At 53.9% G+C, this 20,476-nt stretch overlaps 2 protein-coding genes across 6 annotated transcripts in view; both read left to right on the top strand.

Moving 5' to 3' along the window:
* The window catches only part of FAM76A (family with sequence similarity 76 member A), a 15,784-nt gene extending 1,349 nt beyond the window's left edge, over window positions 1–14,435 (top strand). Inside the window, exons 2-11 of one of the 4 annotated variants that reach the window (XR_002432530.1) lie at window positions 940–1,004; window positions 1,823–1,877; window positions 2,451–2,603; window positions 3,460–3,617; window positions 4,137–4,223; window positions 4,882–5,013; window positions 9,037–9,172; window positions 9,650–9,751; window positions 10,897–11,604; window positions 12,270–14,435. Coding sequence is in view for 2 of the 4 variants with exons in the window: in XM_021375602.1 (XP_021231277.1) it covers window positions 940–1,004; window positions 1,823–1,877; window positions 2,451–2,603; window positions 3,460–3,617; window positions 4,137–4,223; window positions 4,882–5,013; window positions 9,037–9,172; window positions 9,650–9,751; window positions 12,270–12,356 (975 nt within the window). In the remaining 2 variants the exon portion in view is untranslated. The remainder of the gene's footprint in view (window positions 1–939; window positions 1,005–1,822; window positions 1,878–2,450; window positions 2,604–3,459; window positions 3,618–4,136; window positions 4,224–4,881; window positions 5,014–9,036; window positions 9,173–9,649; window positions 9,752–10,896; window positions 11,605–12,269) is intronic. The other 3 variants (XR_002432531.1, XM_021375602.1, XM_021375603.1) reach the window with 3 other exon arrangements.
* SESN2 (sestrin 2) overlaps window positions 12,728–20,476 on the top strand; it is a gene marked incomplete at its 3' end in the record, with an annotated part of 10,561 nt that continues 2,812 nt past the window's right edge. Inside the window, 3 exon segments of one of the 2 annotated variants that reach the window (XM_021375600.1) lie at window positions 12,728–12,864; window positions 14,706–14,880; window positions 15,903–16,024. In XM_021375600.1, coding sequence (XP_021231275.1) covers window positions 15,938–16,024 — 87 coding nt within the window. 2 annotated transcript variants of the gene reach the window in all.

The following is a 20,476-nucleotide window of genomic DNA, read 5'->3' on the forward strand; positions in this document are numbered from 1 at the left end:
GGGCTGTTGGGGTGGGGTCCTGGGAGCATCTGGGGAAGCTGGGGGTGAGGAGAGCTTAGGGGCGTGGGGATGTCAAGGGGCTGTTCTTCAGGGGGACTGGAAAGCACTGAAGGCTGTTTAGGGGTGTGGGGGCATTTGAGGGGCTCTGAGGCATCGGGGAGGGAGTCTCAATGCTGTTGGGAGGATCTTTGGGGCATATCTGGGGGGGGCAGTGGGAGCTGTGGGTCACTGGGGGCTCTTCGTGGCATCTGGGAGCAGGTTTGAGAAAAGTGGCGTTGGGGGCACTGGGTGGACACTTGAGTCAGAAGGCCTGGGGACATCGGAAGGGCGATTTGTGAGGGTGGCTCACAGCAAGGGGAGAGGCCTGGGGCAGCTGGGGGGTCCCAGGGTGTTTGAGGGGGGTTTTGGGACATTTTGGGGCAGCTTTTACAGTATCTTGAAGGAGAGTGGTGAATCTTGGTGGGGCAACCTGAGTGAGATCAGGGATGAGACAGAGAAGGGGGAGAACAGGAAATGGAGCACCCTGGGGTGGGTGATGGAAACAGGGCAAAGCAGGCAGGTGGGGGGGAACCTCCTGAGGGTGCTGTGGGCACAGGAAGCTTTGGAAAACAGGGAGGTGAATAACTGTGATAGGACTGCATGTTCCTGCACCGGGAGGTGAGGCCAGCCGTGACCCTTGTCTGTGGGCGTTGGGCACAAATAAGCCCTTGTTACAAATCGCAGTTTACTTCTGGGTCACCCATGACACATGCCATTCCTGTCACCCTTCTGCTGTCAGCCCTTCTAAGAGCAGCATGACTGTACAGGGAGGAAATGTCTGGAGTTTGCTGAGTGTGTGTGTGTGTGTGGTGGGAGTGGAAGTCAGCAGGAGAGCTGGGGTTTTGGGAAACGGTGTATGGGAGAAACACTGCACCTCACAGAGTCCTGGTATTGTTGCAGGAGTGCCGGATTGCGCATCCCATTGTTAAATGCACTTACTGCAGGACTGAATTCCAGCAGGAAAGGTAAATGACTGGATGCGCTGGGGAGGCTGATGTTTTCTTTAGGACAGATGCACCTGGCAGACCGTAATGTTTCCGCACCTTTGATGACTGAGCCTGATTGTTGTTGTGGGAGACGTGGGAGACCTTTGGCCCTCTTCAAACGTCTGCTGTGCGAGTCAGTGTGACTGTGCAGCGTCCTTAGATTTGCACCTATTGCTTGTTGTTTGGTTTTGGTCAACGCTCACCAGCGTCTTCCAGTGAAGGATCTGGGGGAACCTTCCCATGAGTTTTCTCCTAGCTGATTCTGGTGTCCAAAAATCATTCAATGTGCTTCCTTTAGCTGTGATCCTGCCCTTTGCAAATTATGTAGATGACAGAGGAAGGACAGGTAAACCCGGGAGCTGATGAGCATAACTTGTGCGGACATTGCGTGGGGGTGTTCTTTCCTGTGTTTGTTGGACAAATATACCTCTGTGCCTGACCTGCCTTAACCTTGTAATCGAGCACAGACCTCCTCCAGAAGTGAGGCTGTCACCAGTGCTGAATCATGCCTGCTGCCAATTAGCCAGTGATCAGACGCTTGCATTTGTCAAGACAAAAAACTGGCATCATCTGGGGATGCCTTAATTAAAAGATACCTCCTAGTAATACCACTTTTTGCCAAATTATCCTCAACCAGATGGGAATAGGAAATGCACTTTGATATCAGGGTCCCTAGTGAAGATGAATGCAGTCTTGCCACCAGAGACAGAGCCTCGGGGAGCCTGGGATCCTAACCATGGAGATTTAGTTTTCTTTGGGGAGGTGTTAATAACACGATCTGCCCTTCTTCTTCACAGCAAAACCAACACGATATGCAAGAAGTGTGCTCAGAACGTGAAGCTCTATGGCACAGTAAGTGAGCGGGGCTCGTCCTCGCCAGCCTCTTCTCCTTTCATCTTTCTTGTCTTTATCCTGCTGAGTCCCAGAGCAGTTTATGGGCTGGCTCTGTTGTAATAGCATGACTGATCGATAATACGCAGGTCTCTCAAGCGTGAAGCTTTTACCTTTTCTTTTCTTTTAGTATGGAAAAGAGCAACTCCGCATCATCTTAGGTCAGGAAACGAACTATTCGATGTCCAAATGAAACAAGAACGTGGTCGTACAAACTGAGATTGCTTACTGGAAGCAGTGATAAATCTGTTTTCCTTCTTGTGTGAAATCAGAAGCAGAGATTTTGATTGTTTCTGTTTTGGTGATAAATATTTCTGAAGATTTCATCACACTTGATAAATGGTGTAGGTTTTGTGCCTAAATAAACTTGGCTAGAGACCAGAGGCCCAAATGTAGTTATATCTCCTAGATTGGTGTTACAGTTAGCTTGGAATGGGGAAATAGATGTTTTGAAGTGCTGGGGGGAAGGGGAAAGAGCAATGCATTAATGTCATTAGAAAGCACTGCTATATTGGTCCTTCTTGTTTTTTAAAGCCAAAACCTTGCCAGTACTGCAACATCATCGCAGCGTTTATTGGCAACAAGTGTCAGCGTTGCACAAACTCAGAAAAGAAGTACGGACCTCCACACTCCTGTGAGCAGTGCAAGCAGCAGTGTGCCTTCGACAGGAAGGATGACAGAAAGAAGGTCAGTATCTCTGTTAAAGGAGGCTGAAAAGGTAAAGGGGCTGATCACAGTGGCTCTTCCCTTCCTTCACAGATCTCTAGCGTTTCTAAAGGGGATGCCTCTTGAGTGTAAATTATTTTTTGGAGTTGAACTTAGCTTTGGGAGCTGCATTTTGGAGCTGTTTAGCCTTTGTGCCCCTTTGCTCCTTCGCCATGTCTTCTGAGAAAGATCTCTTGAATTTGGCACGAGGGTAGGTGAGGGGGCAAAGGAGGAGGGGCCTCTGAGCAAAGTGTGAGGTGTCTGCTGGGGGAGAGGAGTGGGAGCAGTATTGGTGCCATAGCCCAAGGTGCTGAAAGTGTGTACTTCCACCAAGACAGCTGCCTTGTGGCTCCTGCACATCCTTTATTTAAATAACATAAGAGCTCCTTAGGTGTGTATTTCTATAGCCTGCAGAAAGCAGGCTTTAGAAAAACATCTATTGTTTGTTTTGAATGCTGCACTGATAATTCCTGTCCTCCTGCTGATCCTCCTTGAGCACAAACTGTGGCTCTTATGGTCTCCAGTGGCTGCCCTGTCATCTGCCATTCCTTGGCTCTCCTTTGACAGAAATCCCAGTGGAGTTAGCCTGCCCTGATGAATGGGAGTTATAAGACAGTGTAAGCAAAGCTTGAAAGAGACTGAAGTTAGGATGAGTTAGCTGCTGTTAATGAGTACATTGCACCAGCCATGCCAAGTGGCTTTCTAAGCACTCAGGGGATCCTTTTTGAATTGCTGCTTGTGTGTGTGTGATCTTAAAGCCTGAAGGTGCTTCTTGTCTTCTCTGCTTTGTTTGTGGGCAGGAAGCAAGACAAAAATGTCTCTCTTTCATGCCCTCCAGGTGGATGGAAAGCTGCTCTGCTGGTTATGCACACTGTCCTACAAACGGGTCCTACAGAAGACCAAAGAGCAGTGCAAGCACCTGAGCAGCTCCTCCCGAGCCAGCCTGCAAGAGAAGGAACAATACAGCAGGCTCAGCAGCGGCAGCCATTATAACAGGTAGCCTGCACGGGCTGTTCTGTTGTGCAGGGCTCAGCAAAGAGAATGCCTGGCTGCTCCACACACCTCGAAGTAACAGGCAGCAGCACCTTGGCCGTCAGCACCATGCAGCAGTGCTGGGGTTTGGCAGTTGGCTGTTGTTGGGGTGAATGTGGCTCAGTCAGGCCTCGCTCCTTTGCAAACGCTTGTTGCAGTGCAGACTTGTGAGCTGACAGCTCTTAGTGAGTCAACTTACTGAACTTGTGTACAATTAAAGCTAAGTTGTGTTCGTAAAATTTGATGATTGAGGTACAGATTTTAAGCATGAGTTCCTCACCTACCTGCTGATCAGGCTGACACATTGTTTCCTGTTTATTTTTAGTCTCCAGCTGCTCTTCAAGGAATGGATTTTTTTTTGTTCTTCTTGTGCTTAGAAATCTTGTTTAAATAGGCTGAAAGTGGGTGGGAAAATGTATTTGCTCCTCTGTCTCTGACTGCAAGTCATTCAGGTTCTGACATACAGTTTCCTTGTTTTTCTAGCCAGAAAACCTTATCCACCTCTTCTATTCAGAATGAAATCCCAAAGAAGAAAGCCAAGTTTGATGCCATATCTGCCAATGGTGACAGGTGAGCCTGTTATGTGGGGAAATTGTGGGTGGGCGGGTGGTCTTGCTTGCTAAGTTTTATATAAGAGTTCTGTGTGAATAGCAGGAAACCCAATGCTTAGAGCAGGGATCTTGGGCTCTGGGACCTCAAGGGGCTGCTTTAGCAGCTTTCCAGAATCTGACAGGCCAGCGTTAGTTAGCACTTAGACAGCTTTGAAAAGGAAAATAATACCTAATGCCTGTACCTGTTAGAACAGAAACTGCTTGTTGGCTGAGCTCCCCAGCAGTTACAAAAACTGCAACCTGATCAACTGTATCCTCTCCCTGCAGTGGCAGGGGAGGGCTGGCTGTTGGCTGCACTGTACAGTTGAGTTGTGTGGTTTTTGTGCTTTCTGGGCTGTCAGACCGACCTACAGGGAGATGGCCTCAGAGGAGAGGATCAAAGCCCACCTCCTATTTCCCCTCCTGCCTTCCAGGGGTGGGACAAGCAATCAGGCTTTGCTTGAAAGCAGGCAGTCCCATTCTGCCGTCACAGTTTGTGCTGTCATTGCTGACTGCACGTGCGGCAGAACGGGAGGCACTAGCAGAAACAGGAAATTGAGATGGATTTTATTTTTTTATTTTTTTTATCGTCTTGTACATGCATATTTTCATTCCTCCCTTTCCTCTCTGATTCTCAGCGTTCCTTCCTCTCCCGAGATGCTTTGCCCCCCTATCCAGAGTGCCCCGTCCACGTTGGCGCAGTGGGCTGCTTCCCAACAGAGTCTCGGTGCCCACCATTGTCCTGTTTCTCAAGGCACTGACATCCTGAAGTGAGATCACCTGTTGTTTTCTCCCCCTGTTGCCCTCCCTCCCTGGGAACTGTCTCACACATGGGAACTGCCCCTCTCGATGGATCTGCTTCCAAACAGCAGTGAGATGGGAGCGTGGTACAGGCTTCTTAGTGCCAAGGGGTCTGTTAAAAACCGCTGGTAACTGAAGGTCTTTTCTTCAAGATCATGCGTTACGTCTCTGCTGTAGACGCTGTTGATATCTAGTCAATGTTTGTTAAGATACAAAATGCTGTTACGTGAAATGGAACTGAAAATAATTTTATAAGGCAGCGATTCCCACAGAGCGGTCTGCGAGACCATTCACCATCTGAACAGTATTTTCAGTTAAAAGCTGGAAAAAATTAAGAGCTAACCATGGCTTAGGAGCTCCAGTTGAGCATGAAGCGTTCAGAGAATTCATCTGACTGCTTTTAATGCTGGTGGAGCTGGAGGAGAGACTGGAGACAGATCTCTGCAGCAAGGTGTAGCCCATCAACACTGCTTTCCCTCTGGAGCCCTGTATACCCCTGCTCCCCTCCTGAAGCTGCTGTCTGTGCTGTAGGACAGGACCAGGTGTTTTTACCAGCTTGCTAAAGGCCTGGGGTGAGACAAATCCACTGCTGGCTTGAAAACAGCCAGGGAGCAAAAAGCCCCGTGCTCTGTCATCAAGTGCTCAGTCATTTGTTTGCAACCAGGAGCATGCATTAGAAGAATCAAATGCCTTTATTTCTATTTGCTTGTGTCAGATGGCTTCTGCCAAGGCTGTGCTCCTCGCCACAGACTTTTTTTGATGAATCCCAGTAACAAACTGTGTGTCATTTTTAGCAGCTACTAAAGAGCTCCAGCAACGTGCTGTGGAAAATGCTGCAGCCGCCTTAAGTAGACGCGTGGCTGTATTTCTTGAGTGGAATAATAATGGTGCTCCGCTGCGTTTGTGGAGCTGCAGAGGACGAAGCCCCCAGGAGCCCCCATTCCTGCACCATTTTCTGTCAGGGTTTGCACCCCACAGCCTGCCTGGAGCTGCAGGCTGGGTATGGAGCCAGGGGCTGGCTTTGTTAACAGGGTGCTGTGGGGTGGGGTGCTGCACAAGGGGCAGCTCTCACTGCCGAGGTCGCTGCACCTTTCTTGTCCCAGCTGCTGGCTCCAGCCAAACTTCTGCAGCCTTCAGCTGGGCAAAATTTGGGCATGCTTGAGCTCTTACCTGCAGTAACCCCCCCCAGCAGGGTCCGGCTTACCTCAGAATTGTTGCTCCTTCATGGATGCAGTGGGAATTTCTTTGGTGTGTCCTACTGAACTGCCCCTGAGCTCTATGTGTGCGTGTTTTCGTATTTCTGAGCGGATGATGCTCTCAGTGCCTGTGTTCAGGGGACGGGGCATTTTCCAGCAGTCGTTTCATGGGCAGCTTTGTGTGGTTCTGGGTGGGCTCTGAGAGGAGTTAGCAGCAGCCCTGCCTCACCCAGAGCAGCATTCCCCAGCAGCAGCTCTGGGTGCAGCTCACAGCAGACCTTGCCTTACAGGCCTCACTGTCCTGCCAGTGCCCTTCAGCCCATACATGCGTGAGCACCTCAGCTTCACCTGCAGCCCCTCGTGCTGGTTCCTGCTGGTCTGAATGGATTTTTGAGAATTGAGTGTATTTTTGTCGTAGGTGAAATTTGGATGCTGGTTCGGTCAGCTTGCCTTGTGCCCCTTTAAATGAGCTCGGCATGAATAGCAAAACCTTTAAGCTTGGCATTTATTTTGCCTCATTTCATTCATTTAACAGGTGTTGAGTTTAAGGCAGGCAGTTTGCTTTCTGTTCCACTCAATGGAAAGAGGCAGGTGCCTTTGGAAGAGCTCCATTTTTAACTCCCATCTCCAATGAATGCAATGGGAGCTCATCAATTTGCTTTAATTAGAGGCATGAATTTTAGGCTGCTCACACATGGAGAGCACACATCTCTCCAACTTATCCCAAAGGGCTGCAGCCCTGGTGATGGAGTTTACTTATAGAGAGAATGTGTTTGGGGTTGGTTGGTTGGTTTAATTTTTAATCTGATAGTTAAAGGAAGGGAGAGATGTGTAGCTGGCGTTTTTCCTTCCACTCTGCAGGAGGCTGGTGGCCCTCCTGTCCCTTCTCTCCGCTGGGTGGCAGGGCCACTCTCCCTGCACAGCTCTGTTGTTGCTGCAATAGAAGCTGCCCAGGAGTGAATTGTTCCTGCCTGAGTGTCTCCTAGCACTCTTCATCACCCCAGGACATGGCAGCAGGGAAGCTTGCCTGGGCAAGGGTTTGGTGCAAGCCAGAGTTTGTTTTGAGCCAGAAGAATGCAGTGAGGAAGAGCTGAGGGTTTTTGGTCTGCCATCTTTTTTTTCCCTCCTTTTTCTTCTCCCCAGTATATTTGCACTGAGTGGGACATTCTAACTGTTATAAAGGCGCTGGAGCCCCCACCATCACGGTGCAGAGCCCCCACCATCAAGGAGTAGCTCTCAGGCATGGTTTCAAAACAGAGGTGCTGTCTGCACGTATGAACATCAGCACTCGAGAGCTGCAATGTGACAAGCCAATAGCAGACCCAGTGTACCCGGAGACCTGCCATGTCCTAACAGAGCAGGCTCTGCTGTCATCGTGCTGCAGCTGTGCAAAGCGAGCTGTCTCCTGCAGACAGCTCTCCCCAGCTCTGGCTTTCCCCTTGCCAAGCTTTCTCTCTCAGTGCTGCAGGGCTGACCTGTGGCTTTCAGGTCGGTGAAGCTGCTGCCCTTGCTTAGTTCCCTTCTGTAAATCCCCAGCACAGTGGTGGAAAGAGATTTTCTGCCACATTCTTGCTATCCAGTCCAATCAACGTAGGCTGTGCTTTTAATTAGAAAATTGATTCTTTCCAGATGCTGGAGGAAACCTCTGTGCAAGCAGCCAGTGCACTATCCTGCTGTATAGCTGGGGGACTGGGAGCCTGGAGGTGCTTGAGAGGCAGCACTGTGTGCAGTGGTGCTGTCTGATAACGGCCAGGATTTAAGTAACCTTCTAGGTGGAACTTTGTTGTCACTTTTATTACTGTTATATTTTTATACACAGCAATTTCAAGTGTGTGTGGCTGGGAGTGTGCTGCCCTTTTAGCACCGAGAGATAAAAATCAAGCTTACCAGTACAGCGGTGGGGAACAAAAGGCAGGCAAAGATCAGGTGAGCTCTCTGGGCCTGTGGCTGCAGCTTATCAGATCTTATGATCTGAAATGCAGCTGTAGGGCGACGCTGTGGATGGCTGCCCTGATGGCTGGGTGTCTGGCAGGGAGATGGGTGGGTTGCCTTCAGAGGGTGATTTACATCCAGATGGGTTTTCAGCTGTTGCTTAAGTTTAGCCTAGGCAGTGTGTGAGCAGGTCCTTAGCTATTTCTGTCTTCCTGTAGAGTCCTTTCTGCTCTGCAGTGGTAACAAAGCTTCTTCCTACGTTGCTCTATCATGGTGGAGTCAAAATACAAAAGCCCAGCGTGTCTTTTTCCCCATTTCCCTGCTGAGGACAGCGCTGGCTTTAATCTAGGTGTCTGTTTTGGCTTTGTTTGTTTAACTTGGAGGTTATTTGTTTCTCTTTCCTGTTCCCTCCTTGCCAACATGTTTGTTTACATTGAGTGGAAAGTTCTGCTGTACATCCCAGGGCTGCCTGTGAGCAAAGAGAGTTCCTAAGTGGTTGCGTAAAGTTTCATGAGCTGTCTGACTGCTGTCCTCAGCTCTTTGGTTTGAAAATAGATCATTACTGTTGGATTGCTGCAGACGCCGACTGATGTTCACCCGTAGCAGTCCCGTGTCCCTGCTGACTGTGCAATAATGCAGTGCAGTTTATCACACTGTTGCCCATCTTTGTGTGTGTTTCCCAAATCCCATGTGGCCTTCAGGGCGGGGTGCAGGTAACACCTCCAGATGTTGCATGCTTGCAGGGCAGAGTGTGTGTCGTGAGGTGATTCCCTTTCTTCTTTGAGTGCCATCTGTGTGGGAATTCCTCTGCCTCAGTGAAGAGGAGGGGTCGTGATGAGAGCCATTCCCTGTTCTTTGCTGCAGTTTTTCTCCGGACCTCGCCTTGGACTCTCCTGGCACTGACCACTTTGTTATCATTGCCCAGCTGAAGGAGGAGGTGGCTACTTTAAAGAAGATGCTGCACCAGAAAGATCAGATGATTTTGGAGAAGGAGAAGAAGGTACAGCCCGTGGCTTGCTTCCCCCACCCCAGCACGCTGACAGCTGGCATGTTCGCACAGATCACACTCGAACCAAGTCTAGCTTTTCCTACTGTAGTCAGCAAAAGGGTTTTTGGCTGCTTCCAGGCTGCCTGCTTTCCAAAGCTGAAGAGGCCTTCAGGACCCACCTAGAGGAAACTCATTTCGTAAAGGGTCGTTTTCTAACCGCTCTCTCAGACACCTCCGTGTGGGGGCAAGACCCAGAGAAAACCTGCAGCTCCGTGCAGAACAAGAGCAGCACCCTGAGTGCTTCTGCTGCTCTGTGCAGCTCTGTGGTGCAGTGTCGGTCCTGTTGCTCTCCCCCTGCTACCTCAGCGTGTTTCCAATCTCATCCGGTCTCAGGCAACTTCTGTAGAGGCATTTTCTGTGGCAGAGTGCGTGTGGGGTGAGGGCAGGCGCTGCTTCCATCTCATGTGCTCTTTATTGGTGTGCCTGCAGATCACGGAGCTGAAGGCCGACTTGCAGTACCAGGAGTCGCAGATGAGAGCAAAGATGAACCAAATGGAGAAGACGCACAAGGAGGTCATGGAGCAGTTACAGGTGACAGCATTTTTGTTTTAATTTGCTGAGCTGTGCTGCACCCAGGAGCGACTGAGGACGCTCCTGATTGGAACAAGCCGTGAACCTTTGCACGCACAGCTCTGCCAGTGCTCCTCAGCCCTGTCCTCCAGCCTCTGCCCTGCCTGGCAAGCCACTCCCCAGCTCTGCACCAGGCTGCAGTGCCTTGTGTCCCCTACTTATATCCTTCTTGCTGCTCTCTACTTGGGCTCAGACATACTGTGTTTTAAAGTGCTGTGTTGTGTCCCCTACGGGCTGGATGGGAACCGTCAAACCCCTTTGACTTACTGCCAAAATCAGGTTTAAACCTGTTTCTCCAGACTGTAGAACCTTTGTCAGCTCCTCGCACCACGTAGCTCTTAGTGTGATTTATGTGACCAGTAACCAAAGGGAACAAAGATCGAGAAACAACTGGCAGTTTCTTCAGCACTGTATCTGTAGTCCAAATAAAGAAGTCCCTGAGCTCGAGGGAACAGGGAGAGCAGGATTCTTGTCACGGCCATGGAAACACTAGACAGACTATCAGCATGAATACACTGTGAGGCACTGAAGAGATCGGGTCAAAGGGGAGCTGGTTACGGGGAAGAAGTCAGACTTAGAAATGAACTTTGCACCCTTTAATTACCCCAGGGTTTATAATGATCTAAAGCCTCAGCAATGAGAGATGGGAGGGGATGAGACAAAAGGCTTATGCTCCTGCTGAGAAAACAGCCCCTCCTCCATCAGCACACACCCAGGTTAATTATTGGAGAAGACGACAGGTTGTGGAGACTGCAGTTGCTGTCAGAAAGCTGGTGTCCATCACAGTGCACGCTGTGAAGCAACGTAAGCCTGTGAAAGCTGGGCTATCTGTGCGTGGTGCACGGGGGCTGGGTGTGCTCCCCGTTCCTTGTGAGCAGGGCAGCACGGTTGGTTTGTGATTCAGGGACTGATGGCAGCCAAAGCCTTGGGTCTCTGTTCTGCTTCCGTGATCCTGCACTGCCTGTTTCAGTCTAGAGCTGCCCCTATCTCAGATCTTTGGGTGGCCTGCAAAGAATGACTTGCTGTTCTGAACAGACTTTTCCCCTAGCACGAACCCCCACGTTTTGATTGCCTCCCTTACTGGGAGATGACCTCTGTCCTTGCAGTGGTTTCCCGAGGCCAGGCACGCCGGTCACTCTGTGCATGGAGGAGTATATATCCTTCCTGATGCTGCCTTTGCTGTAGTTAAAAGAGCATGTCTGTCTTGAAAGCTCTCAGACACCTTCCAACAGCCTTAAACTTGCTCAATTCTGTACATCAGATCCATGAGCGGGTTGGCCACCCTCCTCTGCTGGGTGGAGAGGGGCTTGCATGTCTGTCCCCTGTGGTGCTGTCCCGTCCTTAGCTCGGTGGGACTGCCCTGACCTCCTCCTTTCTGCTGTCTGAATGTTCTACTTCAGCTGCTGTTGACTGAGGCTCTGGAAACTTTCCTTGCTGATTCCAAAATAAAAGTTCGAATCGTCTCGGTGTACTGTAGGTGCCTGGAAGCGTTCATACGATTCACTTTTTTCAACGTGCTCCTGGTTTATTTTGTCCTGGTTTCTTTTTCATTGTGGGGGGAAGCAGGGAGACTGTGTTCTTCCAGCACGCAGGAGGCAAAAGAAGCTGCTTTATCACATGCAGCGCTGGAGCTGAGGGTTTAATTGCTCTAATAACGTTTGCATATCCAATCATTCACTGCAAACTGGTGCAGAAGGGCTGTATCTGGTTTTGCATGGGTTCTCCCCTTACCCTGCTGAAATAGCACAAATTACTATGTAGGCTGCAGGTGAGCGAGCTCGGAAGTTTGGTAAAAGAGATGAAGAGCCTTGTTTGTAAGTTGCCATTATTTTTAATTCGTTTCAAAGCAGAGAGAGAGTCGTGCTTTGTTCCTCTGACGTGTTCAGAAGGCTCCTTGTGGAGACGCAGTCAGTGCAGTGCTGAATCCTGGTAAAATGCTGGCAGCATCTCAAGGGGCTGAGGGTGAAATAAAGCTGGAGAACAGAGCGAGCTCTTCCATCTTGCACTCTGGATGTGAGTGAGGGTGCGAGATAGGAGACATTTGCCTTCGACTCGCTAGAACGAGAGCCGAGGTGGGAGCTTGAGTCACTAACATTTTTCTCCACCACTTCTCGCGCTGTCAAAGCGCGGTGGCTGATGGAATGGGAAGAGAAGGAAGGAAAGCCAGCCCCGGTGACCTTGGCGAGTGTCCTTGGCTGGCTTGGCCCGAGTCCTGTGTTTGTCACATCTCTCTGTGGAAGCTGTCAGCTCCAGCCCACGTCTCAGTTACAGCGGGGGGACGCGAGGGGGCAGGGATGGAAGAGCCCTTTCTAGGGGGTGGCAGTGAGGTTCTGGACGTGTGCTGTGATGCCTCGCAGCAACACCTAGCTCCTCCCTCGTCTGCCTGCAGGATGCCAGCAGTTCTGTCCAGGCATCTCTAGGACCCCGAGAACTGATGATGATCCCTTCAATTAAATACCCATTTTCACTGTGTTTCCAGGCCAAGAACAGAGAACTCCTGAAGCAAGCAGCTGCCCTATCCAAGGGCAAAAAGCCTGAGAAGTCGGGAGCAATAACATCCCCTTAAAACCAAACCCCCAGTGTGGGAGCTTTCCCCAGCATTAGCCAAGGAGTCTAGGAGGCCTGCCTGATCGCTGGAAGCCACAACCTCAGTGTTGTCACTATCCCACTGCTGTGGACTCGATGGAAACGCCCGGGGTGTGTTGCCTTTCGACAGCATGCTTGAGTGTGTCTGGTTTCGGTCTCTGAATTGTGTTCTGTATCATGGCGATCCATGGGGAGAGGTCCCAGCCACCCTAAGTCCCCCCCGAAGTACTGCTTACTGGAAGAACTGACCAGTTACTACCACTGCCAACTCTTTCTATTAGCAAACAGGAACCTGCTGCATTACAGCCTGCTTGCTGGTTTCAGACCTGCTGCTGTGAGGCAATAGCCGTGGCCAGTTGTTACGCAGATGAGACAGGAGCTGTGTGGTGGGAGCTTGATTTTTCTCGAACTGTTCCCTCTTGGAAAGGAAGCCGATCAATCACCAGCCCGACAGCTGTTACTGGAAGGTGCTGCCACTGCTGAGAACGGTTCGTCCATCCTCTTGAAAAGGCTTCCAAAATGGGGGCTATCTATTTATCTTGGAGGGTTGGTGGGTTTGGGTTTTGTGTTTTTTGGGGTTTTTTTTGTGTCGTTTTTCTTCTTTTTTCTTTTCTTTTTTTTTTTTTTTTTTCCTCTTTTTTTTTTTTTTTTTTTTCCGACGTCAGCTTGACAAACTTGACTGCTGGGTTTTGGTTTTATTTTTATTTTTATTTTTCTCGTTTCGTTACGATCGCTTTCGGGTTGCCAGCCAGAGGGGAACGATGCCTCCCCAGAGCCGCCTCGTCCCCCGGTGCCGTGGTCACGTAGTGGCCTCCAGGGCTTGATATGATCGAGCATTTACTCCGTTTCTTTACATGAGGACAGTTCAAGGCTCGGCTGTTGCCTGCGCTCCCTCAGAGCCCGCGCCGAGTTCGCCCTCTCCCCCCCCTTCCCCTGCCCCTCTGCTCCCTTCCAGATGCAGAAGCAGGGGCCAGGTTGGCTCCAGGAAAGTGCTTACTGAGGCAGCGTCCCAAGCCAGGAAGCATTTCTCGGGACTCTCCGGGGACATTTCTCACTGCCAACCCAAAGCCGGCAGAATAAAAGGGCTACGAAAGTTCCCTGCAACGGGGCCGTGCTTCTCAGAAACGGGACGAGCGGAGCCCGCGGCCCCTTCCACCGAGGCCGGCGGGGGCGGGCGCTCCCCAGGCGCCTCGGGGGGCACGGGAAGCCCTTGGCACTGGGGGGAAACGGCAGCAGTGCTCCGTGACATCCCAGCCCCCAGCTCCGTGCGGGGCATGAAGAAACAGCTCAGGGTTCGGAGACCCTCGGGGCGGAGGGGGAGGGGGTGACACCTTAGTGCGGAGCAGTGCCAGTGGTAGGTAGTGAAAAGGAGAAGCTGCCCTCTGAGGCAGGGCTGCTTGCTCTGCCGGGGTTTTTATGAAGCTTTTAACTAGACTTTGTGATAGGGTTTTTTTTTTTTTTTTCCCTGCTTTTTTTTTTTTTTTTTTTGTTACTAAAGATGACTTTACTCAAAGGCACTTTTTGATGATGTTGGCTTCCGGCATGGAAGGAGCACGCTGCAGCATCAGACACTCTGCCACATCTTTGGTTTGTTCTCTTTGCTTTTTTTACAAGAGACTTCTGAAGTGAGGGAAAGGGAAAGAATTTAAAAAAAAAAAAAAAAAAAAAAAAAAAGGGGTTGTTACGCTTTGCCAGAGTGTGACAGCTGGAAAATCCTCACCTAATTTTATACTTCACACGTTTTTAGAAAATGAGGTGCATTGGTGGGATTTTTTTTTAAACGGGGGCTTTGCTTTTTTCTGCTTCCCTCAAGAAACAGATACACGGAGGGAGGAAGGCCCTGTGTATCCTATTAAGGGTTTCTGTTGTTTTGTTTCTCTCTCTCTCTCTCCTTTTTTTTTTTTTTTTTTCTAAATGGTGACAAAAAGTTGAGTAGCCGATGATTTGTAGTAAGAACATTGTTTTCTTTGTATGTTTGTAATAATGGAGATTTTAAAAAAGGGATGCTTTGATTTGTACCAAACTCTGACACATGTTAAAGCGTTTTCAAAAATCCTCAGCAGTGTCTGATGCTTTCTCTTTGCCTTAAAACGAAGCAGTGAGGCCGGGTGCTGATCCATCTCCTGCCGGCCGAGGCTCAGCCCCGCGCCTTCGGGCTCTGTGTGCCTGGGAAGGAGATGCTGCTCCCCATTGTTTGCTCCGCTCCTACTTTGCTTTCTATCTTTAAATCCCAATCAAGGCTGTTGCTAGGATCCGCGTTACTTGGTTACGTCCCGCTTCCCAGGACCGATCTGCTGCTATCAGACCAGATCTCTGCTTTATTCCCCAGCCACCCCAATGGAGACGGAGCGCAGGAACAGCATCTCCATAGGAAACCAGGAGGCGACAGGAGAAGGGTTTGCAGTTCCTTTAAGATACAGATGCCACCTCAATGAGTGAGCGCCGTTTCTGAGGTCTTCCCCTTATCTCAGCCACGAGCGGGGCTGTTCCGTGAGGGAAAACAGGTTCGTTTTTCTTCAGAAGTGCCCAACTGCAGCAGAAATGGGATAGCCAACGGTGATTCCCACGTGGAAGTGCCCCCACCCTGCTCCTCAGGTGGCGAGGCACACGGCAAGGTTGGATGCAGGTTCTCTTTCCCTCTCTCTGGGGAAGGCTTGAGCTGTTTCCGTGGCTGTTTTCCCACTTGCTCGGGGTTTTCACCCCAGGTTTGCTGGCTGTCAGCACGCAGAGCGAGCTGGGCCTGTTTCCATCCCCAGATGCCCGAGCTGCCCCTCATCCAGGCAGCGCTGCAGAAGTGTGCCAGTAGGGCTTCGCCTTATCTCTGCTGAGCGCAGCGCCAACCTCGCCGTATCCTTGAGCGTGCCCACTTAGCCCTGTTTATAGCAGGCAGGGAGGCAGATAAGAGCTGATTTACCCAAGGCTCGGCCCTTGCGGCCTCCGTGCCCCCAGCCCCCGCTCTGCTCCTCCAGCAGAGGGTTTCAAAAGGGGCTGTGGGCAATTTGTGCAATGCCCAGCCGGGCCTTGGTAAGCAACAAGTGGCTCCCGCCTTTATCTGCCGGCGCACGCTTCCTCCTCGCTGCGGTTTATCCCCTCCTAAAGCACTTTGCATGTTTGCAGGAGGGTATCTGTAGACGTACATTTATTATTTGGGGCCGTGATTGCTCCACTTCTATTTCAAAGCCTCGGGAAAAGAGGTTTTTGACAGCGGTTGAATGCACTTGAAAAAGGGTATTACTGAGCTGAAATCGGGGGCGAAAATGAGGCTTTGGAACAGAGCTTCTCCCCTTCACCCCATTTCCAGGTGAGCAGGCGTTTACCTGCCCCTTGCTGGCAAGCTCCTGTCCCTGGGATCCTGAAGCCCAGGGGCTGTGGTTTCAGCAGCGCTGACCTGGGCAGCTGGAGGTGGGGCTTCAGGGCACGAAAAACCTCTTGCAAAGCCTTTCTTGAGATCTAACCGAGAGGATTAGTGCTCTTAGTTTGTTTCTTCAAGTAATTACTTGAAGCAAACTGCTTTCCAACCTTGCAGGCCCCTTGGCAAGGATCTGCAGCTTGTATACAGGAATGCATAAAAAACAGTTCTGCAGCCTGACAGCGCGTACCTGCAGCAGGAGGGAACCGGCAGCAGAAGTAAACCGCCTTCCCCAGCCGGTAATTATCCCCAAACACGCTCCCTTCCCCTCCTTGCCTAATTGCTGGGGCTTTCTGGGAGCGCCGGCTCTGCAGCACGCCCTGGGGGCAGCAAGTTTGTGCTGCATCGCCTTAAAAACCACAACTCGGGACCTTCACAGCCTTTAAAGCATCAGAAAGTCGCCTTGTTCCTGATCCCGCCTTGCTCTCCCTCTCGTTCCGCCAAGACTCGCTGCCCTTTGCCTTCTTCCAAAGGAAGCCTCAGGAGGTGCACGAGTCCAAAGGCGCCGGGCTGCAGCACGTGGGAGCTGTGTCTGCTGCTCACAAAGGTTCCAGGGCCACGCGAACCCTTCACCAGTACAAACCAGTATAACCCACTGTTGTGCTGCTGGAGCTGCGCGCCCCTGTGTGCCACGCAGAAGCTCCAGTGCAAACCCCCACGCGCTGCTGCAGAGCCGAGCGCTGCATTTCGGGTTAGGAGCCCCCTGAGCCATGGCAGCTCCCTCCTGCAGAGCAGCCCCACTTCTGCCCGCCCCGTCCTTGGGGTCCTGGAGGGCAGCAGCTCGCCCCACACGAACCCACTGTTTGCTCTCAGGTGACTTATCTGAAAGCAATCAGGCTCGCCTTCCTGTTTAGCTTTCTTACAGCGCGCTGTTAAACTAAATCAACAGACTTGTACAGTCAGCATCTTGTTAACTAGGGCACGCTCGGGCCCTGCGTAATCAGCGAGCCGCGCTGCGTTGCCATGCTGGGTGTTTCTGGAAGCGGGGTGCTCTGTCTCGTGCTGGGTTTCCCTTCGAGGAAACGTTGCTTCTCATTGCCACCCTTCTTCCAATGAGCACCACACCGAGCCGCAGTGCTGCTGCGTAGCACAAGGATGAGCCAGCACAGCCGAACCCCGATGCCATTTTATTTCCTAGCAAGCTCAAACAGGGGCAAAACCCTGCCTTGGTTTCCCACAGCAGCTCGTGGGGTGGAAAGAGAGGGACCCCTGGCCGTTGTCCCTAGGGATGCTGCCAGCCTGGAACTGGGGAAGGAGCGGGACCCCGTGGGATGGAGCAGGAGAAACCCCCCGGGCTGGAGGTGGCCGCAGGGCAGCTCGCTCTGCCAGGCTGCTCTCGAGGGGGGCCAAGCTGCAGCCAGCCCACACCGGCTGCTGCGTGGGAAGGAGCACTGCAAACAGAACGGGAAAAGTGCTGATGCTGCAGGGAACGCCGGGGTCGCCTGCCCCGGAGCCGAGGAGCAGATGGGGAATCGCGTGCGGCTCCTTACGGCCCAGCGAGCACCCGGCCCGGCCCCACGGCACGGCCGAGTGCTGGGTGAGCGTCCTCCTGGCACGGCCCTCGGAGGGGATATTTTTGGGTTAACTGCTTGGCAGCACTGCCAGCCCCTGCCTGGTGCCTGCCCGCGGCCCCAGAGCGCTCCGCTTCGTGCCCAGGGCTTCGGGGAGGGCAGAAAGGGGGAAGGAGAGGCAGCCCCCCACCCCAATGCTCCCAAAGTGGGGCAAACCCACCCGCTCCCGGCACGGGGTCACCCAGGGCTGCAGCCTCTGTGTGTGTGTTCCCTTTCCTCGCTTCCACCCAGCGGATTTAGGGCTGGGAATGGGGGAGGGCTCTGCCATGGGGTGGGCCAGGATCCCAGCTGCTCCCGTGGTAGTTTGGGGGGAGAAGAAGAGTTTTGGGCACCCACAGCTCCAGGTGCTCAACGCTAGGCTGGAGACTGGGGATGCCCCGGGCTGCATCCAGCCCCACAGAGCCCCCTAATTGCTCAGCCCGTTAATTACGTCGCATCCCAGCCCCCAGCTGCTCAGCAAGCTGTTGCTGCCGCTCCCAGCAGAGCCGAGCCGGGTCAGGATTTCGGGTCAGCTCCCCGCATTCCACCCTTACCCCGGGGGCTGACAGACGCGGCGATTCCCACCCCCGCACCAAAACCGCGCAACACCCCTCAAAAAATAATCGATAAACGAAACAGTGGGGCTGTCTGCAGACCCCAGCGTGCTGCAAAAGGGCACAGGAGCAGCTGCCTGCTCCGAACCTCAGCCCCCGCCCCCCCGAGGCCGGCAGGGCTGCAAGGAGCCGGGCCGCCCCCCGCTCAGGGGCAGCACGGGGAGCGGAGCGGGAGGAGGCGGCCGTTACCAGGCGCAGCCGGAGTTGTTTGTGCAGCGAGAGCTGTTTGCTGGGCTCTGCCGCGTGCGAGCTGTCAAGGAGCACCAGCTTGTTATCAGCGCTTCTGTCCGGGGCTGCTGGTGCCTGGTGTGTTATTGTTATCGTCGTTATTTTATTGTTATGATTTGGGCTCCTTTCCCCTCCTTGCAGCTGATCTCTGTCGGCCACGCGGATGGGATGCTCCGGTGGGGTACGCGGGAGGGCAGCGCTGCTCACCCCGCAGCTCCTCGCCGTTTCTCAGCGGTTCCGTGGTTTCCCAAACCCGGCGTCCACAAACTTTTATCGGGTGGGGGCGAGGGGGGAGGGGACCGCGCGGGGAGCAAAACAAACTACAGCCCCCAGCGTGCCCCGCGCGCCCGTCGCTGATTGGCGGGAGGGCAGACAGTGGCCACGCCCCTCAATGCCATTGGTGGAGGCCCGGGGAGGGGGCGTGGCCTGCGTCCATTCACACCCTCTATGAAAGAGCGCTCCGGGTGCCGCGGCCCCAATGAGCGCTGCGGTCCCAAAAAGTGCTGCGGCCCCGAAGCAGCCCCGCAGCGCGGCACTGTGGCTATGAGCGCTCCTTAGCCGTCCCCACGGTGTCCCCAGCGCGGTGCCATGCTGGTGGCCGGCTCGCAGCGCTGCCCTCCGGGGCTGGAGGAGCGCTTGGGATGCGGGGCTCTGCGGGGCGAGGAGGTAAGAGAGGGGCACCTGGCGTTGGGGTCGGGCTGCGAAGCACCGCGGGGCCGCGCGCTGTCACGCTGCCCCACCGCCCGACCCCGGGGTTTGGGGTTTGGGTCTCCTCCCGGTGCTTTCGCACCTCCTGGGGTCGTTTGGCCAAAGGATCGCTTGTATGGGAAGCGCCCGGTGCCGCGGATGGGGCGGTCCCTCTCCACAGGGGGGTGCTGGGTGACTGCGTGGGGTCCCCAGCGCCCTCCGGGAGCTGCTGGCAGCAGGGGGTCTGCGGGACCTGGGGGGGATCTGGAGGGAAACTGAGGCACGGGGTGGCGGTGGTGGGACGCCCCTGTGCTGCCCGGGGGTGTCCCGGGGCTGTGTCCCGCTGCACGGCTCGTGCCGGCTACAGGTCGGTCCCGTAGCGCTTGGGAGCTGAAGTCGGGGCGCTTTGGTCACGGTGTCACTCTGCAGCCCATCAGTTTGGGGCAGGCGACGCGTCACCCCGAGGCCAGGCAGCGTGTGGGGGTGCTCCGCTGTGCCGGGGGTGCTTGGGGCAGGAGGGTGGTGGGAGCCTGAGCTGGGTCCCCGTGGCACTCAGTGCCTGTCCCCATCCTGCCGGGTCTGGGCCCACATAAAGGTGTAGAGCAGCAGCCCCCCAGGTCCCACGTAGCCGGGCCTGGGGCCGCTCGAAGGGCTGGGAAAGGTCCCAGAGGGCGCAGGGCTTTTTCTGCTGGGAGTCCTGGGCTGTCCATGCAGCTCTGCAGGGCCCCCCCGCTGCATCTCCCCCAGATTTAAGAATTGCCACTGTTTGTAGGCGGGGGCAGCAATCAATGGGGCTGCTCCGTGCATCAACGGGGCCGAGCCCCCGCCTGGTGACGTGTGATGATTTTCAGAGGGTCTCTGCGGGGTGTTTGTTTGTTTAACCTCCCCTTATCGGGAACGATTTTCCAACACCTGACCGAGCCCTGGCACCGGCGCGGGGCAACGCTTGGCACCGTCCTCCCGCTCCCCTGGGCATTAACTCCTTCCCTTGGGTGCTCCGTTTGGGGCCGGGCACCCCTTGCCCACCCTGCACCCACTGCAGCCTGGCTGCGCGCCGTGGGGCCGGCGCAGGTCAGCACATCGCCGCCGTGCCTCAGTTTCCCCACCTGCAGACAGCGGTGCTGAGCCGCTGCCCCACGGCAGCGCGGCGGGGGTTAAGCTCAGGATTGCTTCACGCAGCAAAACATTACAGCCCGCGCGCAGCAATGATTACAATGCACCTCCAAAGGTCACCCTGAGCTGTCACAGCCCGGCGGGCCGCGCCGAGTCCCGGCCGCTTTCGGGGTGCGCAGCTTGGCGTCGTGGGGTTTCTCCGTTGCTCGCTGAGCTGCTCCTTCTCCACCGGTTGGGCTGCTGTGAGTCAGGGCAGCGCTCGGCACCGGTGGCACGAGCCTGGCCCCGCTGTCACCCCGCTGTCACCCCACTGCTGCTTCCGCCGTGACTCAGGGCAGGAGCGCCCCGTGCGCTCGGGGCCGTGGGAATGTGGGCGCCCGTCGGGTGCCCATTGGGTGCCCGTGGGGCCGTGCCACCTGCGGTGACTCACTGCCCATCACGCCGGGAGCGCGTGGCCGCGCTGACAGCTGCCACCTGGCCGCCTCGTGTCACCCCCCCC

The sequence above is a fragment of the Numida meleagris genome, chromosome 22 (genome assembly GCF_002078875.1).
Source record: "Numida meleagris isolate 19003 breed g44 Domestic line chromosome 22, NumMel1.0, whole genome shotgun sequence".
Lineage (NCBI taxonomy): Eukaryota > Metazoa > Chordata > Aves > Galliformes > Numididae > Numida > Numida meleagris.